The sequence below is a fragment of the Scyliorhinus torazame genome, chromosome 1 (assembly GCF_047496885.1).
Source record: "Scyliorhinus torazame isolate Kashiwa2021f chromosome 1, sScyTor2.1, whole genome shotgun sequence".
Classification (NCBI taxonomy): Eukaryota; Metazoa; Chordata; class Chondrichthyes; order Carcharhiniformes; family Scyliorhinidae; genus Scyliorhinus; species Scyliorhinus torazame.
In genome coordinates this window covers 403,452,158-403,474,975 of record NC_092707.1, presented here as the reverse complement: position 1 = coordinate 403,474,975, position 22,818 = coordinate 403,452,158, and the positions used below count along the sequence as shown (strand labels likewise).

The 22,818-nt window shown below is 47.8% G+C and overlaps 1 protein-coding gene across 5 annotated transcripts in view; it reads left to right on the top strand.

The window, feature by feature from the left end:
- Positions 1-22,818, top strand: part of LOC140428040 (collagen alpha-1(XII) chain-like) — a 462,913-nt gene that overhangs the window by 226,678 nt on the left and 213,417 nt on the right. For all 5 annotated transcript variants that reach the window (XM_072514040.1, XM_072514030.1, XM_072514048.1 and 2 more), the window contains 5 exons: positions 950-1,079; positions 5,006-5,145; positions 5,879-6,011; positions 10,092-10,121; positions 20,832-20,974. In XM_072514040.1, coding sequence (XP_072370141.1) covers positions 950-1,079; positions 5,006-5,145; positions 5,879-6,011; positions 10,092-10,121; positions 20,832-20,974 — 576 coding nt within the window. The remainder of the gene's footprint in view (positions 1-949; positions 1,080-5,005; positions 5,146-5,878; positions 6,012-10,091; positions 10,122-20,831; positions 20,975-22,818) is intronic.

Here is a 22,818-nt window from a genome sequence, read left to right as displayed (position 1 = left end):
AGGTCAAACTTTGAGACGATCAACGAGAGTCAGAAGAAAACCTGATCGATTTAATTTGTAGATTTGGACTATTTGTACATACTATGCTTGCTGCTCTTGTATATATATGTATCTGTTAAACCAGTTTTAAATTTTTTTTAAAAAAGTAGTACTATTAGACTCACAGGCTCATGATAGCACATGTAAATACATTGATGATAATGTATTCATAGGAAAAGGGATGTAGTAATAACATGGTTGCGTTGTAATTCACTGACTGACCACTAGGTATCTCACTAGCATATAAGTGAAAGGTAGAGTCAGGTGACCTCAGACGGACTGGAGAGCTGGAAGAGAGAGGTTGCTTATAGATGATCATACTGTTATTCATCTGTTGTTTTATATATAGTTTACCCACATAACGTTAATAAATCGTTTATAGCTTTAGCCACAAGTGTTCTTGTAATATAAATCAGGCCATCCGACAAGAACATTACACAGTCTGGAATGTTCCTGTTGTTCCCCTTTGAGGCAGGGGAGTGGTTTCAATCTACAATGCACATCAGTTGACGGTCAGGTGGCCATGTTTTGCTTCCTTTTGTGTTCAGTTTTAAAATATAAAAATAGTTTGAATGTCAGAATGGAATACGAATCTAGATCTGCAGGAGTCAAGACAGACAAAGGTACATACATTAAATTTGAAACAGATCTTCGGTACATTTCTTCAAAAGATATTTGAAGCATATCACAAAGTAAGGAAATTGACTCAGACACTACAAGAACATTTTTATAGTACAGAAATATAGGTCTGTTGACTGGGTGAGTGTAGGTGTTGGTGGAGAGGAAGAATAAGCTTCAAAGGGCTGGCTGTCCTTTCTCAATGTTGCCTTTTTTCAGTTAATATATTTCAGTAAAAATTTACTTTCTTACCCAAGCACATGTAACCAATGCTTTTTCTTGAACCTGATAGGTGGAAGTCCCAGGCAGTGAAACCTCTGTGCCACTAACAGGGCTTACATCCCAAACAGAGTATGAAATTTCGGTTACTGCAGTGTATGACTATGGTCCCTCAAATCCACTGACTGGACGAGAAAACACCTGTAAGTAAGATGCTTCAGTCAATTGCTGAGGCTTTACATTTTATAACACACCTCATCCCTTCAGATATGTGGGGAAACAAGAGAAACTGGGATTATTATTCTTAGAGCAGAGAAGGTTAAGATGAGATATATTATTTTTGATAATTCAAAATCATGAAGTGTTTTAATAGACTAATTGACGAGAAACTGTCTCCACAGGCAGGAGGGTCAGTAACCAGGCAACATCAGATTCAAGATAACTGGTAGAGGAAAGGTGGAAGAAGAGTTTTTTTTTCAAACAGCAGGTTGTTAGATCTGGAATGCACTGCCAGAAAGGGTGGAAGAAGCAGATTCAAGAGCAGCTTTCAAATGGGATTTGGATAGCTACTTAGAATCACGGAATGATTACAGCACAGCACACAAAGAGGCCATTCAGCCTGCCCTGTCCTAACCTATCCTGTCCATGCTGGTTCTCTGAAAGAGCAACTCAGCTAGCATCACTTTCCCACTTTTTTTCCCATAGACTTGCAAATGTTTTCTCTTCAGGTAATTATCCAATTCCCTTTCGAAAGCCATGATTGACTCTGCTTTCACCAGTCTCTCAGGCAGTACATTCCAGATTACAACCACGCTTTGCGTGAACGCTTTTTACCTTTGGAAAAGGAAAGATTTGCAAGGCTATTTGTAAAGAGAAGGGGAGGGGAATGTTATGATCTGGTGGATGTTAATTGCTGCGCATACCAAGTGCCAAAGGAAAACTTGGCCCACATATCACAACCTTTGTTTTGTACTCTGACAATCCAGTACCATTGGAATATTTATCATCAAAAGAAAATAAAACTTAGGCACACAAGATTACAGTTACACGGTTAAACATTCTGCAAAAGGCCCATACTTAATTTGACACACAGATAAACACCCTCTAGGGTGGCACGGTGGCGGAGTAGTTAGCACTGCTGCCTCACGGCGCTGAGAACCCGGGTTCGATCCTGGGCCCGGGTTACTGTCCATGTGGAGTTTGCACATATTCCCCATGTCTGCTTGAAACTCACCCTCACAAACTCAAAGATGTGCAGCGTAGATGGATTGGCTATGCCAAATTGCCCCTTAATTTAGAAAAAGAATTGGGTACTCTAAATTTATTTAAAAAAAGATAAACACCCTCCAGAGAATATTCTCTTATACATGTTTAACAGTTGTATTACACAAGACAAACTCACCATTGCTACAGGAATGATGGGCGAAATCCTCTGGAAACGGCGCAATGTCCGCCGACTGGCGCCCAAAACGGCGCAAATCAGTCGGGTATCGCGCCGCCCCAAAGGTGCGGAATGCTCCGCATCTTTGGGGGCCGAGCCCCAACCTTAAGGCGGAGGCGGAAGGGAAAGAGTGTCCCCACGGCACAGGCCCGCCCGCAGATCGGTGGGCCCCGATCGCGGGCCAGGCCACCGTGGGGGCACCCCCCGGGGCCAGATCGCCCCGCGCCCCCCCCAGGACCCCGGAGCTCGCCCGCGCCGTCTTGTCCCACAGGTAAGGTAGGTGGTTTAATCTACGCCGGCGGGACAGGCATTTTAGCGGCGGGACTTCGGCCCATCCGGGCCGGAGAATCGCGGGGGGGGGCCCCGCCAACCGGCACGGCGCGATTCCCGCCCCTGCCGAATGTCTGGCGGGGGGTCGGAGAATCTCGCCCGATATGTCACAGAACCTCGGAAACCTTCTCCCACTCTGCTGTGGAAATTCTAGAAAGTTCAAATATGAACTCCACTTTCTGAAAAATCAAATACTTTTCTGGATTGGCTAGAATGCGTACTTCAAGGTGGCACAGTGGTTAGCAGTGCTACCTATGGTGCTGAGGACCCGGGTTCGATCCTGGCCCTGGGTCACTGTCCATGTGGAGTTTGCACATTCTCCCCATGTCTACATGGTTTTCACCCCTACAACCCAAAGATGTGCATGATAGGTGGATTGGCCACGCTAAATTGCCCCATAATTAGAAAAAAATAATTGGGTACACTAAATTTTTAAAAAGTTATTGGGTGCTTCAAACTTTGCCTCTTCACAGCTTAAATAGGACTAGGAGGCCTCACATAGTCACCACCCAATGTAGCACATCATCTCTCCATAAATATTATTTTTCTCTTTCAGCTTTTATTTCATTTTCCTTTGAACATCTTCGAACTTAACTTTTCCGAAATACAAAAGTCTTTCATATTCTCCCTGTTGCCCTCACTTTCAGATCAAATCAAATTTAACAACCTTTCCTTATTGACTTTTTCCCAATTGCAATATCTTTACTCTGCTTTGAAATTTAACAGCTGGAAATCCAAATTCTTATTTATCTCTAATGCAAATTCATGCCCACTGATTGTTTATTTATAGAAAATTCATTTGGCCACACCTGCTTCAACAACTACTCCTTTCATATCTGAAACCCTGTTGGATAGGTGTAGAGGGCTTGTTATGAGATTCAAATGTATTATAATGATGTTCCCAATGTTGAATTTTGGGATTTCCATTACATCACTGGTGGAGGGAAAGAGAAGTGGGGGGACAATTGTGGCAAGACTTCCTGCAGACATAAATCATAATTTGAGCCTCTCACGAGATGTTCCACTCCCATCTCCATACCCACCCGAAAAGAACAGGAGTGAATAACCTCAGGCACATTTCCCCACCTAACTGAACACATAACTTTTCCCAACAGAGAAATTAATTGTTGTTTTATGGGATGTTTGCGTCGCTGGCTAGCCCATCATTTATTATCCATCCTCAATTGCCCTTGAGAAGGTGATGGCGAACTGCCTTCTTGAACCGCTGCAGTCCATGCGACGTAGGTATATTCACGGTGATGTTAAGGAGGGAGTTCCACGTTTATGACCCAGCGACAATGAAGGAATGGCGTTAAATAAATAAATAATCGCTTATTGTCACATGTAGGCTTCAATGCAGTTACTGTGAAAAGCCCCTAGTTATAGTTTTAAGTTAGGATGCTGTGTGGCATGGAGGACAAACTAGCAGATGATGGATCTCCAAGGTGACAGAGGTCACAGGTTTGGAAGGTGCTGTACAAGGGGCAATGGTAAATCGCTGTAGTGATTCTTGAAACTGTGTATGGGTGACGGAGGGAGTGAATGTTTAAGATGTTGAATGGGGAACTGATCAAGCAGGCTGCTTTGTGTAACATGGTCTCGAGCTTCTTGAGTGTTGTTGACGCTGGACTCATTCAGGCAAGTGGAGAATACTCCAAGGTATTCTCAGCCATGCTTTATAGACTAAATGTATGACATTTGTGACCTTGTGTCAATCCCTGTAGAGCTCTGAAAGTAATAAAGATGTCAATTTACCATTTTTGTACTCATCCAAACGTGTGGTGATATGAATTTCAATACAGCTAGGATTCATAAATTTAGATAGAAACCGGAACCTGCCCCTGAAAGACTTGCCAGACATTGAAAAAATTCAAAGCAAGAGATGAAACACAGCAGTAAATTGAATATGATATACTGGAGTTGAGCAGAAACTGTTGTAATGAAGCTGCTGTTATGTTGGGAGAGTTACTCCTTATTATTGGATGGAGTGGAATCCTAAATCATTCTCAACAAATGTTTTCAAATGTCTAAGAGTTAGTGACTAGAGGAGATGATGTTACTGCTTTAGGTGCTATCATCACATAGTAATGGGATCGTCAAGGCTCACTACGGTTATTTTAGGGTTATCTCCTTCATTGGTTCAGTATCACATTTTTTGTTATTTTGTTCAACTCTTAAGTGCCTCGGGACATTTTACTGCATTAAAGGCACAATATAAATACAAGTTATTGGCGAACAGTGCTAGTATCTCAAATCTTTGTTCATATGGCCTCCCTTCCCTCACCATTTCTACTCTGTCAGATTCTGTTACCTTTCTGCTACATGTGTACATTTAAGGTCTCATTCTTCTCACCACAGTGGTTGTCCCAGCACCATCAAGCCTACGCTTCTCGGACATCAGGGAGAACCGTTTCCGAATCCACTGGGATCATGGAGCGAGGGATGTGGCCCTCTACAGACTCAGCTGGGTTCCATCTGGGGGAAGGGACAAAAAAGAGGTGATGAAATCCATGCTTTCTGCTTCTGTGTAACTCCAGCTGATTTTTTAATTTGCCTTGCAACATGCGAGTGTGAAGCAAAACGGCTGTCGGACAGATCTGCATATGTATGAAAATGTTCCTCCTTTCCAGCAACGATGTTTCATTGCATCCTTGTCATCCTTTCCACACTTGCTAATGAGTTGCATTCTCTGCTGGTGGTGGGGCACGATCACATTGAAAATGGCAGGTATTTCCCATTCCCAACAGGGACAGGCAAAGTCACGGGCAGGACTGGAAAATTTGGAGATCGGCCAAAACTCAATTGGGTGGGGTGAGCTCTTTAAACCATAACCTGTAAAGACATAAGCACATTCTTCCTGAATGGCATGACTGTACTACACCGTGATCAGAAAACTGCTTTCCGCATGTACCATATGCTCCCTAGTATTAAGATGTTGGGCTCAGTTGACCCACTCAAAGAAGAGCATTTGCGCAATGAACAAAACAGTCCAAATTAGTTTATTCCTTCAATTTAATTTTCTGCAGAAATACTCCACATGATCACTGGGGAATGCCACTGGGAAAGGTGGCTGCAGCCAAGGGTTGGTAAAGGATTTTAAGGTCATTGTGGCCCCTTGAGTGATATCAAATTCAAACATCCCCATTTAATTAAGGGAATCAGTTTTCAGAAAACAAATTGGTTTCATGCACTGAACCCATCTTGACCTTCGCTTTATGCCTATTCTTCTAGATGATTATAAATGGCGATGAGGACAGCCAGGTTTTAGATAACCTGAATCCTGACACTTTATATGATGTTTCCCTTACTGCCATCTACCCAGACGAGATGGAAAGTGAAGACCTCATAAGCTCCCAGCGTACATGTAAGTCTTTAGCATATAAAAATCTCCATTAGTCTTTTCTACCCCCTTACCAATTATCTTCAAATATTGAAAAGAGGACTAAGTGACATGGAAAGCACATGCTGCATATTGTGATGTGCAGCAAATCATAATGTCCTTCAGGATGGGGTGTGGGATTAGTATGTTCCCCTGGATTCTCTGCTTCTGCTGTCGCAAAGTGTATCTATTGGCTTCATTGACTAGCCTGCTTGTGTCTAATATTCCTGGGCCATACTGCACCTTCAGCCAGGATGTCAGATAGAACTATAAAACCATAGAATTCCGACAGTGCAGAAGGAGGCCATTCAGCCCAGCCTGTCTGCACCGACCCACTGAAAGAGCACCCGAACTAGGTCCACTCCCCTGCCCAATCCCTGAAACCCCACCTAACCTGCACATCTGGGGCGATTTCCAATCCACCTAATGTGCACATCTTTGGACTGTGGGAGGAAATCGGGGGACCCAGAGGAAACCCACAAAGACACGGAGAGAACATACAAACGCCACACAATCACCCAAGGCATGAATTGAACCCAGCTCTTTGGCGCTGTGAGGCAGCAGTGATAACCCAACCCCTTATTAATCTATGCCTCCCTCAACTTGCCCCTTCTTTTATTTAAGGCACCCACTTCCCCAACCCCTTATCTATTCCTTATAGAAAAATGATTGGCATCACCCCATTTCCCCCCTACCTGGGCATCTATACAAAGGCAAATAACAATCAATTTGTATTTATCTAACATATTTTAACAGTCTCAAGTAACTTTACTGGATGACATCAGCAGATTGCTAATCGTTTAAGTTAAACTAGTGATGTTTGTTTTTATAGAACTTTAAAAAATATTGCCCCATACCGTTTTGCTTAAGTTAGTAAGGTGAAAGGGGCGGCATGTGGCGCAGTGTCCACCACTGGGACTGCGGCGCTGAGGACCCGGGTTCGAATCCCGGCCCTGGGTCACTGTCCGTGTGGAGTTTGCACATTCTCCCCATGTCTGCGTGGGTTTCACCCCCACAACCGGTGGTTAGGTGGATTGGCCACGCTAAATTCCCCCTTAATTGGAAAAAGAAATAATTGGGTACTGTAAAAAAAAATTTTTAAACTAAGTAAGGTGACAGGGAAAAGACAATCAACCGCAGTAAACCTGCCCGCATTTTATGGAATGTTACCCTATTGACTCGCAATATTCCTCAACCTTCATTCTCCAGTGAAACATATTTTTTTGGATCTGCTTCTACTGTTGAGCTTAGTGAACCTTTGCAGTAACTTACTTCAATCCCTTTCCCCCACCCCCATTCCATTACCCCTACATGGGAAGTCGCTCTACTTTATTCCAGTTTCCAACATTTCAGCTTGCATCTCCTTTATTTAGCCTTGCTCTCTTGCTGATCTCTCTGTCCTTGATCAGCAGCATTATTCCAATAGAGCTTGACGAACACCGCCTCAACTTTCGATGAGGTGCTTTATAGCATCCTGGACTCAACACCGTGTTCAACAATTTTACATCATTATCTCAGTCCCATTTTGGTTCCTTTTCCTTTGCAGGTTTTGATTTTAACCCTTTTTTCTCTTGTTTCTGCTTTTAGACAGCAGCTGCTCATCATTCTGTGATTCACGCCTCCTCTGGCCACATCTTGTCCCATTCCCCACATTGACAACTCTTTTGTCATTTAATTTTTCCTGTCTTCCACCCTGTGACAGACCTTTCCATTTTTTTTAACTACCTCCCATATGCTTAAAACCTGTTGCCTGTTTTTCTCTCTCTTCAGGTGTTGCCAGACCAGCTGAGCATTTTCAGCATTTTTTGTTTTTATGTCACTTTTACCTTGTCTTTTGTGGGGGATAATTATTTTGTTGAATTTTCATACCTTGCAACAGGAGCAATAAATCCTGGGCGGGATTCTCCGACCCCGCGCCGGGTCGGAGAATCCCTGGGAGGCGGCATTAGTCCCTCCCCCGCTGCCCGCCGAATTCGCCGAAGGGTGAAAAGTTGGCGGGCCGTCAATTGCGCCGCCCACCTCGGAGAATGGCAGGTGCGGGCGCGAGACAATGGACTCCGGGGCTGCCCATATTCTCTCGGCCGGATGGGCCAAAGTCCCGCCAATGTGACCACAGGTCACGTCAGCATAATTCAAAACACCTTTTTAATGGCGTCAACCAGTGCTGATGGTTGACGCTGTCCAGCGTGGAGGTAGGTCATGGCCTGGGGGGTGGCCGCAGGAGAGGTGATGGCGTTACCGCACTCTGTATGTCTGGGGGAGAGGTGTATGTTGGTGGGTGTGCGGCAGCGGGGCGGGGGGGGGGGGGGGGGCTTCGGGGGAGTGCCAGGGAAGGGGGGGCGCTGTGTCGTGCGCATCGTCCGACTCTGAGTTCAAGGTACTTTGGGTTGGCGGTTCGTCTCCACCCATCCACTCTGTGTCACTGTCCTGTATTTTGTTTTCCTGGGTAGGGGTATCCTGGGTAGGGGTCTCCTGGGTAGGGGTGTCCTAGGTAGGGGTCTCCTGGGTAGGGGTGTCCAGGGTAGTGCTGTCCTGGGTAGGGCTGTCCTGGGTAGTGGTTTCGTGGCTCGGCTGCGACGGGGGCCTGTGGCTGCCCCCCTCGTCGCTGGGTGGCACATGCCTGCGTCGCCGCACCCGCACGAGACGAGGGCATCGTCTCCCTATTGCTCCAGGTCTCTCTGTCTCCCGTGGTCACCCTAGGGCATCCTGCGGGCGTCACGTGCCAGAGGGTCCGGATCTCTCCGTCTCCCGTGGTCGCCCTGGGGCATCCTGTGGGCGTCGTGTGCCAGAGGGTCCGGGTCTCTCCGTATCCCATGGTCACCCTGGGGCATCCTGCGGGCAGTCAGCATCTGCGGGGATGGATGCCTCAACGTTTGCTCCTGCGATACACAATGAAGCATGCATGGTTAGACACGCAGGCAGTGATCAAGTGATATGGGGGAGGGGGGATATGGGGGAGGGGTGATATGGGGGACATGGGTGAGGGGGGATATGGGGGAGTGGGGATATGGGGGAGGGGGGATATGGGGAGGGAGATATGGGGATACGGGGGAGGGGGCATATGGGGGAGGAGGGATATGGGGAGGGGGAATATGGGGGATACAGGGGAGGGGGGATATGGGGAGGGGGATATGGGGACGGGCTGTCAGTGGCTCATTTGCTGGTGGGCCCCCGACCTCTGCATCGGCAACCTCCCGGTCCTCAGGTCCGCCAGCCAGTTCCAGGGCCCTTTCCTCATGTACGGTGAGTGGCCTCTCATCAGCTGGGCCCCCTCCAGTCCTCTCATGCTCCCTATTGTTGTGTGCGCGCTTCTCCTGTGGGGTGGCAGGGGTAAAAGGCAATAGTGTTAGACAGGTATATGAATGCACGCCATCGGTTGCGCGTATAGTGCAGAGGTTAGGGTTAGAGTTGGTTTCACCTGGGGGTGTGCCGCACATCGGGCAGGGAGCGGGGGGGACTCACCCTGGCTGCCCTGACGAGGTCGTTCACCTTCTTGTGGCACTGTGTGCCTGTCTGTGGTGTCAGAGCCACAGCGCTGACGGCCTCTGCCACCTCCCTCCACAGAAGTGGGGCGTGGGGCGACCCTGCGGCCGTGTCCGGGGTACAGACTCCCTCTTCTCCTCCACTGCGTCCAGGAGCGCCTCAATGTCGCGGTCCTGGAACCTTGGGGCTGCCCGGCGGGCAGCCATCTTGTCGGGTCTTCCGGGGTGGGGGGGGCGCGCGTCTTTTGAGCCGTCACGCCAAGCAGCATCAATGACGCCGCACGGCGTCACCGTCCACGTCGGGTGACGCCATCACGCCGCTGCTAGCCCATTCGGGACCGGAGAATTTGCGTTGTTTGGGGGGCCCGACGCCGGAGCGATCTGCGCCGTTTTTGGCGCCGGGTCCCGGACATCGCGCCAGTTTTCAGAGAATGTCGCCCACTGTTTCTGTCAACCTTTCCCAAAGTTAACAGTTCAGTGGGACCCTAAACCTGGGAAATAATCGAGTTCAGAATGTCAACCAAATTCCTGTTTTAATGTAACCAAAATACCTGATATTAATGTCTCTCACTTAATTTTTCAGTGTCAATTCGGACGACTCCACATACCCCAGGTAAGCGTTCAGATGCTGACATTCCCTGCTGGAAATCTCTCCTCTCAAAGAATATGGGCCAGATAATCAGGGCTCCGGTATTTATCTCTGTCACTTTAAGAAACATTCCCGCACCTTAGTCGCGATTAACCCCTTTCTGGACATTCCCGATGAATGGTGACCGGCACTATGATTTTGGAGTTCCGAGTTGAGTTTCAGAAGAATACCTCTGTCTGCTGGGTGAATGCACTGCCTCCTCTTATGGGTCTTGACAGGCCTTGAGCCTTCCTGCTGTAGAGGACCAAGCTCCTCGGACTTTGCAGCCACAGAGGGAACACTTACACTGCAGCCTGCCAGATTGTTACTCAGCCTGCCAGTCCTTCCAATGCTTTACACTGTCCTCCAAGGGAACAGTCCAAAAATACCAAAACAATGATAACTACTCTCTCTGATCCATGCCACCTATGAACTCAGATTCACTTCCAGGATCAACATTACCTTCATAACATGAGTGAAAATGTTGAACAGAAACATACTGTGAATGATCTCACAAATGGAGAACTGCCTCTGTGCAAAAAAAGTGTAAACAATACTTTCCTTTCATTTATAAACATGATTAAACTGTCATCGAGGTTGAATAAAATCATAGAATATTACAGTGCAATAAAGGACCATTGGTCTCATTGTACCTGTGCCAGCTCTTTGAGCAAGTTATTCAGATAGGTGTGTGTTCACCACATCCCCTTGTTTTTTCCTTAGAACCCTGCAAATGTTTTCCCTTTTATGCAATTTTGGAATGTGTCAAATAGATCCTAACAAGTTGACGGAACAGACATGATGGGCCAAATTGTCTTCATCCTTTTGTCATTGCAACAAAAGTGCAATCGAGTTCTTTGGGAAATCAAGACTAAAAGTTTCTGTCAATATGCAAATTGCTCATCCACTCTCTTGGTGGCTTTTGCAAAAGGAAAGGTGTAATGGCAGAGGAGGTCAGGTTCAAATCCAGCTCGGGAACTTTATCCATTGACTTAAAAAGTTGAATGTGAAGGAAGCTTTGATAGCTAGTGAGCAAGGGTGCAGTGCACGATAAACACTCCAAACTTGGTCCTGATTTGTGCATCAATCTCTATGAAAAATACCACAAAGATGGACGGAATGAAGAAGAGAAATTTCTTGGATGTGCTGAAGAAGCTGAGTCTGAGACCAGGCTCTTGCAGTAAAGAGGCAGCTTTGTTGTACAGCTGACACAGTGAGACCATGAATTGGAAAATATCCATTCTTGAGCATGCAATTCAGGCTGACAATACGAAGCAGGTGCTGCACTTTCAGAAGTGCCATCTCAGATGAGGTCTTATACTGAGATCCTGGGCTGGATTCTCCGATCCCCGACCCTGAAATCTAGGAGTACGGCGCACATCATATCCACATCCTCATGCCATTGCCTGAGGCCCGTCCCTGACCAGCCGAGTTCAAGGTGGCGTGGGATACGTGTGGTCTCACCCGTCGGGAACTCAGCGTGGTGGCTGCGGACTCAGTTCAGCGCCGCCACAGTCAGGGGAGGGCCGATCTGTGCAGGGGATGCTTTATTCGGGGCTGCGGGCACTGTGGGGTGTGGGCAGTCCAGGGTGCGTGAGTCGGCCGATGGGGGGGAATATTTTTGCGGGCCGGGTCCATGGGCTGCGTCTGCCATGAAGCACGGCGCGGCTGCTGCAGGCCGCCGCCGTGCGCAGCCACGGACCTGATAATGCTCCGGGCCATATCGGCAGCTAGATCTGGGAGCTCTGCACTGAGCAGGGAATCGGTGGCCAGTTTGCACCAGTTTTCCTGGCGTAAAACAATACCGTTTTCATGCTGGCGTGGGGACTTAGTTTCCCAAACGGAGAATCTAGCGCCCCAATATCCCCCTTATGTAGATATTCCCTGGCACCATTTTGAGGAAGTGCAGAGGAGTTCTACTTGGTGTCATGGCCAATCATCCTTGAACCAAAATCGTGGAAAAGTACATTTTCTGGTCATGATCTAATTTCTGTTTGTGTGGGTTTAAAACAAGATCATATATGGGATGCGGCGTGGCTGGCTAGGCCAGTATTTATTGCCCATCCCTAATTGCCCATGAGAAGGTGGTGATGAGCTGCCTTCTTGACTGCTGCAGTTCCTAAGGTGTAAGTACATCCACTTTGTTGTTAGCGAGGGAGTTCCAGGATTTTGACCAGTAACAGTGAAGGGATATATTTCCAAGTCAGGATGGTGGAAAACCTCCAGATCGTGGTGTTCCCAAGTACCTGCTGCTCTTGTCCTTGTGGGTTTGGAAGGTACTGCCTAAGGAGCCTTGGTGAGTTCCTGAATGCATCTTGTAGATAGTACACACTGCTGCCACTGTGTGTTGGTAGTGGAGGGATTGTATGTTCATGGAAGGGGTGGCAATCAGGCAGGCTGCTTTGTCCTAGATGGTGTTGAGTTTCTTGAGTGTTGTTGGAGTTGCATTCATCAAGCAAGTAGAGAGTATTCCATCACAATCCTGACTTGTACCTAGTAGATGGTAGACATGGACTGCTTCAATATCTGGGGAGTTGGGAATGGTGTTAAACATTGTGCAGCCATCCGCAAACGTTCCCACTTCTGACCTTACTATGGAAGGAAGGTCATTGATGAAGCAGCTGAGGATGGTGTTGCTTGATAGCATTATTGATTACCCCATGTACATAGATCCCTGAAAGCTGCCACCCAGGTTGATAGGGTTGTGAAGAAGGCCTATGGAGTGTTGGCCTTTATTGGTAGAGGGGTTGAGTTCCGGAGTCATGAGGTCATGTTGCAGCTGTACAAAACTCTGGTACGACCGCATTTGGAGTATTGCGTACAGTTCTGGTCACCACATTATAGGAAGGACGTGGAAGCTTTGGAGCGGGTGCAGAGGAGATTTACCAGGATGTTGCCTGGTATGGAGGGAAAATCTTATGAGGAAAGGCTGATGGACTTGAGGTTGTTTTCGTTGGAGAGAAGAAGGTTAAGAGGAGACTTAATAGAGGCATACAAAATGATCAGGGGGTTAGATAGGGTGGACAGTGAGAGTCTTCTCCCGTGGATGGAAATGGCTAGCACGAGGGGACATAGCTTTAAACTGAGGGGTAATAGATATAGGACAGAGGTCAGAGGTAGGTTCTTTACACAAAGAGTGGTGAGGCCGTGGAATGCCCTACCTGCAACAATAGTGAACTCGCCAACATTGAGGGCATTTAAAAGTTTATTGGATAAGCATATGGATGATAATGGCATAGTGTAGGTTAGATGGCTTTTTGTTTCGGGCAAAATCGTGGGCCGAAGGGCCTGTACTGCGTTGTATCGTTCTATGTTCTATGTTCTATGCCCTCCTGCACTCTTCATTGAACCAGGGTTGATGCCATGGCCTGATGGTAATGTTGGAGTTGGGGATACGCGAGGCCATAAGGTTCAGATTTTAGTTGAGTAAAAGGTAAAGGTAAAGTCTCCACCATCCCAGATAACCATAGGTTGCATTCCACTTTGAGGGGAAGAGCTGATTGGCGGTGGATTAACCTGAGGATTGCTATACTTCAGGCGAGGGGCAAGATTGAGAAGGTGGGCATTATGAATAACCATGAGTTATTCACTGAGTACAATTCTGCCGATGCTAATGGCCCACAGTGCATCTTGGATGCCCAATTTTGAGTTGCTAGATCTGTTCGATGCCGATCCAATTTAGCCTGGTTGCAGTGCCATACATGATAGAGAGTATCCTGAATGTGAAGACTGGACTTTGCCTCCACAAGGACTATGCGGTGGTCACTCTTACCAAGGATAGATGCATCTGCGGCAAGCAGGTTGGTGAGGATGAGGTCAAGTATGTTTATTCCCTTTTTAAAAAAATATTTTTATTCTCCTCCTTTTTCACATTTTCTTACAAATTTACACCCACCAACAAACAAGAAGCAGTAACGAATACAATGTCAATCCCCTTATCAACAATAACATTTCCATCCTCCCACCAAACCCTCAAACAACAGCCCTCATGTTAACATAAACAAAAAACAAAAAGGAATCAGGAATCACCAATAGCCACCATTAACATATACAATCCCCTCTCCCCCCAACCCTCCCAAACACCCCCCTAATGTTCGATGTAATCCAATTCTTGAAAGTGCATAATGAGTAACGCCCATGAATTGTAGAACCCCTCCATCCTTCCACTCAGTTCAAACTTAACCATCTCAAGAGTCAAGTTCCAACAGGTTCCCCCGCCACACCAGGGAACAATGTGAAGAGGTTGACCTCCATCCTAACAGGATCCGCCTTCAGGCGATCAATCAGGCGAAGGCTACGACATCTGCCTCCGCACCCGTTTCCAACCCCGGCTGGTCCGATACCCCGAATATGGCCTCCTGAGGGCCCGGGTCCAGTTTCATGTGCACCACTTTAGAGATTATCCCAAAAACCTTCCTCCAGTAATCCTCCTTTGGACAGGACCAAAACATATGAACATGGTTTGCGCACCCCCCTGCCCCTCGCAATGTTCACACACATCTTCGACCCCCTCAAAGAACCGGATCATCCTCACCCTTGCGAGGTGCGCTCCATATACCACCTTCAGCTGTATCAGTCCCAACCTCGCACACAAGGTGGAGGCGTTCACTCTCCGGAGCACCTCACAGCAGAACCCCTCCTCCATACCCTCTCCCAACTCTTCCTCCCACTTTGCTTTGATCCCTTCCAGTGGTGCCTTCTCCTCTTCGAAAATAGCCCCGTAAACCATTGACACTACCCCCTTCTCCAATCCCCCTGTCATCAGCACCTCCTCCAGCAATGTGGAGGCTGGCTCCACCGGGCAGCTCTCCTTCTTGGAAAAGTCTCGAACTTGCATGTATCTAAACATTTCCCCCTGCTCCAGCCCATACTTCGCTCCCAGCTCCCTCAATCCTACAAACCGACCCCCAAGAAACAAACTTATAGTGTCCTAATTTCTTTCTCCTCCCATGTCTGAAAATTTTCATCCCACTTGCCTGGCTCAAATCTGTGGTTCCCCCGAATCGGCATTTCCCTTGACCCTGCACCCAACCCGAAGAGCTGGTGAAATTGCCTCCAAAGTCTCAACGAAGCTGTTACTACCGGACTCCCTGAGTATTTCCACAGGGGCAGCACGGTAGCATTGTGGATAGCACAATTGCTTCACAGCTCCAGGGTCCCAGGTTCGATTCCGGCTTGGGTCACTGTCTGTGCGGAGTCTGCACATCCTCCCCGTGTGTGCGTGGGTTTCCTCCGGGTGCTCCGGTTTCCTCCCACAGTCCAAAGATGTGCAGGTTAGGTGGATTGGCCATGATAAATTGCCCTTAGTGTCCAAAATTGCCCATAGTGTTGGGTGGGGTTACTGGGTTATGGGGATGGGGTGGAGGTGTTGACCTTGAGTAGGGTGCTCTTTCCTTCTGCACTGTAAATTCTATGGTCTATGACCATCGGGAGCGGCGCTGTTGCTAGCGCCTTCAATCCCGACCCCCTACACAGACTCTCCTCCATTCTGACCCACAGGGAATCAACCCCTCTGACCCAGCTCCATACCTTCTCCACATTCGCCGCCCAGTAATAATACATCAGGTTCAGAAGATCCAAACCCCCTGCCTTCCTTCCCCTCTGTAGCAGCACCTTTCTAACTCTGGCCACCTTCCCTCCCCATATGAACGAGGTAATCATTCCTTCAATCTCTCTAAAAAATGCTTTGGCAGAAAAATCGACAGGCATTGGAAAATAAACAAAAATCGCGGCAACACGTTCATTTTAACCACCAGTACCCGACCCGCCAGTGATAGATGCAGACCATCCCACCTTGCCAGATCAGCTTTCACCCTCCCCACCAAACTAGAAATGTTGTACCTACGGAGGCCTCCCCAATCTCGAGCAACCTGCACCCCAGATATCTAAGTGAGTCCCTGCCCTACGGAATGGCAGCCCCCCCACCCCTGGCCGAGACACCACAAAATAGTCACTCTTGTCTAGATTTAATTTGTACCCCAAGAAAGACCTAAACACCCAAAGCAGCTCCAATATTCCCCCTATTGACACACTCGGTTTAGACACGTATAACAGCAAGTCATCAGCATATACAGACACCCTATGCTCAATTCCCCCCCCCACCCCCCGCCCCTCCCCGCACTATTCCTTTCCATACCCCCGATCTTCTTAATGCAATGGCCAATCGCGAGTGCAAACAACAGGGGGGACATAGAACATCCCTGCCTTGTCCCATGGTGGAGAGAAAAATATCCTGAACTGACCTTATTTGTGTGGACACTCGCCCTCGGCTCCTTATACAGTAGCTTTACCCAGTTCGCAAATCGTGGTTCAATCCCAATCCGCTCCAGAACTGCCATCAAGTACCCCCATTCTACCCAGTCAAACGCTTTCTCGGCATCTAATGCTACAACCACCTCTGTTTCCTTCCCCTCCCCCAGTGCCATAACAACGTTCAATACCCTCCTAATGTTCGAAAAGAGCTGCCTCCATCTCACAAACCCCGTCTGATCTTCACCTATCACCTGGGGGCACTCCTCCAGCCTACCTGCCAGTACCTTCGCCAATATCTTTGCGTCCATGTTTAAAAGTGATATGGGCCTTTACGACCCACACTCCTTATCTTTTTTAAGCAACAGGGAAATCAATGCCCTCCCCAAGATTTGTGGTAACACCCCCTTCCCTATCGCCTGCTCAAACATCCCCACCATCAGCGGTGCCAGCTTATCCTTGAATTTTTTATAATATTCCACTGGAAACCCATCTGGCCCTGCCACCTTCGCTGACTGTATCCTCCCAATCGCGTCTTTTATCTCCTGCTCCATGATCGCCCTTTCTAATGTAGCCCTGTCCCTCTCCCCTAACCTCGGGTACTCAAGCCCATCTAGAAATTCCTGCATCTCCTAGTCTCCCCCAGGTGACTCTGACTGTACAACCTCTCATGGAATTCCTTAAATTAATCTGATCCGGAGCCACCGCCAACTTCCCTGCCCTGTCCCGCACCTGAACAATTTCTATTGCCACCGCCTCCCTCCGAAGCTGACACGCTAACATAGCCTTCTCTCCATGTTCGTAAACTGCACCCCTTGCTCACCTCAATTGGCGCACCACCTACCTGGTAGATAGTCGGTCAAAGCTCGCCTGGAGTTCCTTCCTCTTTTCCAACTTCACTGGATCCTCATCTTCTGCATAACTCCTATCTACCTCCAACATCTCATCTATTACCCTCTGATGCTCCAACCTCTCCTCTTTGTCTACCCTAGCCTTAAACGAGATCACCTCACCCCTCACCACTGCCTTTAGAGCCTCCCAGACAGCCGCCTTCGATACCTCACCCGTACAGTTGAAACCTACATATTGCTCAATTACTTTTTCTTTTTTTTCCACTGAACTCGCGGTCACCCAACAGTCGCACATCTAATTTCCACCCCGGCCTCTGTACTACCCCCTTCTCCAGTACCATATCCACCCAATGAGGAGCATGATCTGACACTGCAATTGCCGAGTATTCCGACCCCTTAACCCCAGCCAGCAGAGCCTTCCGCACCACAATAAACTTGATCCACAAGTATATCTTATGGACCGCCGAGAAAAATGAGTACTCCTGCTCCCTCGGGTGCAGAAACCTTCAAGGGTCCACCCCTCCCATTTCCACCATTAGCCCAGCCAACGCCTTCACCCCCCCTGACGGGACCAGCAAGCGCGCCCGTGACTGGTCCAACCTTGGCTCCTGCACCAAGTTCCAGTCCCCCCCCCCACGATCAGTTTGTGTGAGTCCAAGTCGGGGATGGCCTCACACACCTTCACGAATCCCACATTGTCCCAGTTGGGACCATATACACTTACCAACAACCTCCCCTCCAGCGCCCCTGTCACAATCACATATCTACCCCACCTTCTCCATCTGGAACCGTACCCTTTTGCTAACGATTACTGCTACCCCTCGAGCCCTTCCATCAAATCCAGAGTGAAACACCTGGCTAACCCAGCCCTTTTTAAGTCTCACCTGGTCCTTCACCCTCAGGTGAGTCTCCTGCAGCATTGCTACATCGGCCTTCAAGCTTTTAAGATGTGCAAGCACCCTTGACCTCTTCACTGGACCTCCCAACCCCCTAAAGTTCCACGTGACTATCCCGACTGGGGGTCTCTCAGCCTCTCCCCCCTTCTTATCCGCCATCAGAGAGCTGGTTTAGTTCAGTGGGCTAGACAGTTGGTTTGTGATGCAGAACAAGGCCAGCAGCGTGGATTCAATTCCCGTACCAGCCTACCGGAATGTGGCGACTAGGGGTTTTTCACAGTAACTTCATACTTGTGACAACAAAAGGTTATTATTATTATCATCATATCACCGGGCCCTGCCCCATGAGCCTGACCCGCCCCTAACCATTATTAACATCAAACCCCCTCCCAGAATTCCCCTCTGTAATTCCTCGTGAAAAATCCTCACCCAGTATCGATTCCTTCCTCCCTCTTGTTCGCTTCGTAGGCCCATGGAAACCTGCTAACTAGGCTCCAATGTCTGCAGCCCTCCTCCCACCTCACCTCCGTTCACTAACCGACTTTAATTAGCTAGCGTGGGTGCCCCCCCACAAATTATTCCGTCCCCTCCCACCCAGTCCCAGAAGAAAAAGAAAAAAATCCAACTCAATAAAGTAACATATAACCGTCGCAACAAAGAATGCCAATCAAACCAAACAGAAACTTAAAATTGTATAACAATGTGAAGGCAAGGAAATTACAATACAGGTCAATGAAAAGAAAGTTATAACATTTATACATTTTCCAGCTCCCCAATCACAGTCCACGACCTCTCTTCCAGCTCCACTCCTCCCTTCTGACCCAAGCCTTCTGCCTTCACGAACGCCTCAGCCACCTCCACTGTTTCAAAATAAAAATCTTTGGTGTTGTACCTCACCCTCAGCTTCACCATACCAAATCTTACCCAACTGCTGTACAGTGTCGCCTTTACTTGGCCGAACGCCGCTCGTATCTTCGCCAACTCCACCGTTACGTTTTGGTACATCCGAACTCCAGCACCAACCCACTGCACCTCCCGCTTCTGCTTCGCCCAGCTTAACATCCTCTCCTTAACGTGGATTTATGGAAGCAGATAATTACTGCTCTTGGAGGCTCAATTACTTTGGGTTTTGGCCTTAAAGACTGATAAGCTCAGTCCAGTTCATACAGGGAGGGGTCCTCATCCTCCCCCATTAATTCCGCCAGCATCTTATCGAAGTACTCTGTTGGCCTCGGGCCCTCTGCCCCTTCGGGCAAGCCCACAATTCTCAGATTGTGCCACCTCGAGCAGTTATCCAAATCTTCGAGCTTTGCTCGAAGCCCTCTGTTGGCCTCCACAGCTCATCCACCATCAAGGTGAGCTGGTCGCTGTGCTGCAACACGGCCTCCTCCACGTCCTTCATTTTCTCATCTTGCTCTCTCAACTCGGTTGATGTTTTTGCCACAGCTACCCTCACCGGGGCAATTAACTCCTCCACCAACGACTTGAGGCCACTGCCATCTCCTTCCTCAACGACTCCATGTACCTTGCAAACTGTATATCCAGCTCCACAGCCATCACCTTGGTCATCTTTTCCACCTTAAGCAGTGCAGCCCCACTATGCGGTCCGGCCTCCACCATCTTGCCAGCGCTTTTGCTGTCCCTCTCAATTGACGGGGAACCCTCGTTCCTCTCTTCTTCACAGCTGCTCCTCGCAGCCCTTTTGCATCTTCTGGCGACTTATCTTTCTTTCTTCAATCGTCCAAAAATTACCCCAGGGACCTGACTTCAAACCTCTTAAAAATACATCTCAAGCAGGATCCACCCAATGTGCAACTTGCCTCTACATGCCGCCACTGAAAGTCATCAAGTATGTTTATTCCTCTTATTGGTTCCGTTACCACCTGCCACAGTCCTAGTCTAGCAGCTATGTACTTTAGGACCTGGCCAGCTCGGTCTCTGGTGGTACTATCGAGTCACTCTTGGTGATGGACATTGAAGTCCCCTACTTAGAGTACATTCTGTGCCCTTACCACCCTCAAGTGGTATTCAACATGGAGGAGTGCTGATTCTTCAGCTGAGGGGAGATGGTACGTGGTAGTCAGCAGGATGTTTTCTTGTCCATGGTGCTATGAGACTTCAAGGAGTCGAGAGTTGATGTTCAGGACTCCTGGGCCAACTCCCTCCTGACTGTGCCTCCCACTGTGATGGGCCTGTCTGCCGGTGGGACAGAACATACGCAGGGATGGTGTTGGCGGTGTCTGGGACGTTATCTGTAAGGTATGATTCTGTGAGTATGATTCCTTCAGGTTGTTGCTTGACTAGTCTTTGAGCCAGCTCTCCCAATTTTGGGACAAGCCCTCGGATATTAGTAAGGAGGACTTTGCAGAGTTGATAGGGCTGGGTTTGCCGTTGCCGTTTCCAGTGCCTAGGTTGATGCCGGGTGGTCCATCCGGTTTCTTTCACTTTTGTTCCCTTTGTAGCGGTTGAATTCACCTGAGTGGCTTGTTTGCCATTTCAGAGGGCATTTAAGAGTTAACAACGTTGCTGTGCATAAATTGGCTGTGACATTTCTAACATTACACAGTGACTTTATTGGCTGTGAAGTGCTTTGGGGTGTCCTGACATTGTGAAAGGTGCTAAATAAGTGGCAATTCTTTCTTTCCTTGTTTTTGGAAAGAAAATGGCTTTTATGTTAATTATGTTTCTTTATTCTTCAGTTACTCCAACTGCTCCTCGTAATCTCCAAGTGTATAACGCCACATCGCACAGCCTCACCGTGAAGTGGGATCCTGCCGCTGGTCGGGTCCGTGGTTATCGGGTTATCTACGCACCTATGACTGGAGACCCCATTGATGAGATGGTAATTCCAATTGTTTTTAACCACTCTCATGTGTTTCACATTGTCTTGCACATGTGGAAGGCATCTGTAAGGGACAGTAAAGCAGGTCTGTAACAGTTTTGTAGCTTATTTTCCTGGATCTGAACAAATGGCAATTGGAAAAGCTGTCATCAGGATGAAAGAGAGCTTCCATGTCTGACAAAATGGGTAGAGCATCTACAATGGGCTGAATGGCCCACAAAGTGGCTTGGATATGTTGCCAAGGTTATTGAGATAAAAGTGTGGCATAGCTTTCCAGGCAGTCGTGGGCAGCACGGTGGTGCAGTGGTTAGCACTGCTGCCTACAGTGCTGAGGACCCGGGTTCGATCCCAGCCCCAGGTCACTATCTGTGTCCAGTTTGCACATTCTTCCTGTGTCTGCGTGGATTTCACCCCCACAACCCAAAGATGTGCAGGTTAGATGGATTGGCTATGCTAAATTGCCCCTTAATTGGAAAAAAAATAATTGGTACTCTAAATTTATAAATAAAAAGTGAAAAAAAAGGAAGCAAAAAAAAGCTTTCCAGGCAGTCAAAAAGAAAAGCAATTTTCTTAGTTTCCTCACCTTTAAATATGCACATTAACCAAAGGTTTCTCTTGGTAATAGTTTTTGCAACGCATGTAAATACCGAGGCTTGGACTGAATGGTGCAATGGATTGAAATCCGGCTAGACTTCTCCATTTGCTGATGATGTGGAAAAAGTTGGAGTTTGACATCCCAGGTGCAATGACACACGTGGTGATATGTTATTACAGGTTAACATGTTATTTTTGCAGAAATGCTCATACTTTCAAAACTATTTGGCAGCTGCTGTTAAAATATTGCTCGCAACTATTAAGAAATCGCAACTGATCCTTCATGACATCGCTCATTGTGAGTTGTCGAAACAGTTTTGACTTTGTGCATCTTTAATATTTCAGGCTGATTCTTTAATAATTGTCAGTGCACAAATTATTCGCATTTTGTGCAGAAACCTAACAGATCTGCATCAAGTTACCTTGTTTTACCAGATGTTGCCGTTTCAGGAACAGAGAGTGGGGGTTGTTACAAGCATGTTCCAATAACACTACAAATAATCATTCCTACTGGCCTATTTTCTTAAAACCACTTGTCTCAATTTGCACAGCATTATGAAAAAAGGTACTGAGATCCATTAACAGATGTCAAAATTGGCAATGTTATAGGTTGAAGGCAGAGGAGTGGGGCTAGCTGAATAGCTTGCAGGGAGTTGGCCCAGACATGATGGGCTGAATGGTCTCCTTCTGCGTTGTAATCATTCTGTGATTCTCGAAAATGTCAACCTCCCAAACAGAACAACCACTGAAGCACAGTTTCCATAGAATCTCTCAACAGTGCAGAAGGAGGCCACTTGGCCCAGTTTTTCTGCACCAACCTTCTGAACGAGCACCCTACCTAGGCCCACTCCTTCACCCTATACCCGCAACCCCACCTAACCTGCATATCGTTGAATACTAAAGGGCAATTTTAGCATGGGCAATCCACCTAACCTGCACATGTTTGGACTGTGAGAGGAAACCCAAGCAAGACACATGAGAACGTGGAGACTCCGCACAGGCAGTCACCCAAGGCCACAATTGAACCCAGGTCCCTGGTGCTGTGAGGCAGTAGTGCTAACCACCGTGCCATCCATTTCCAACTAGTGTTGATTCTGTCGATGAACACATGACCCTCTGGTTAAAGAGTGGAATAAGATCCACCTCTATCATTCTGGTGCTCATGTGATACAATGATAATGGAGTTATTAGCTACTCATTCATTGAAATAAATGAATCTCTACCAGTTAAACTGCAGGCAAGAAGTGAGG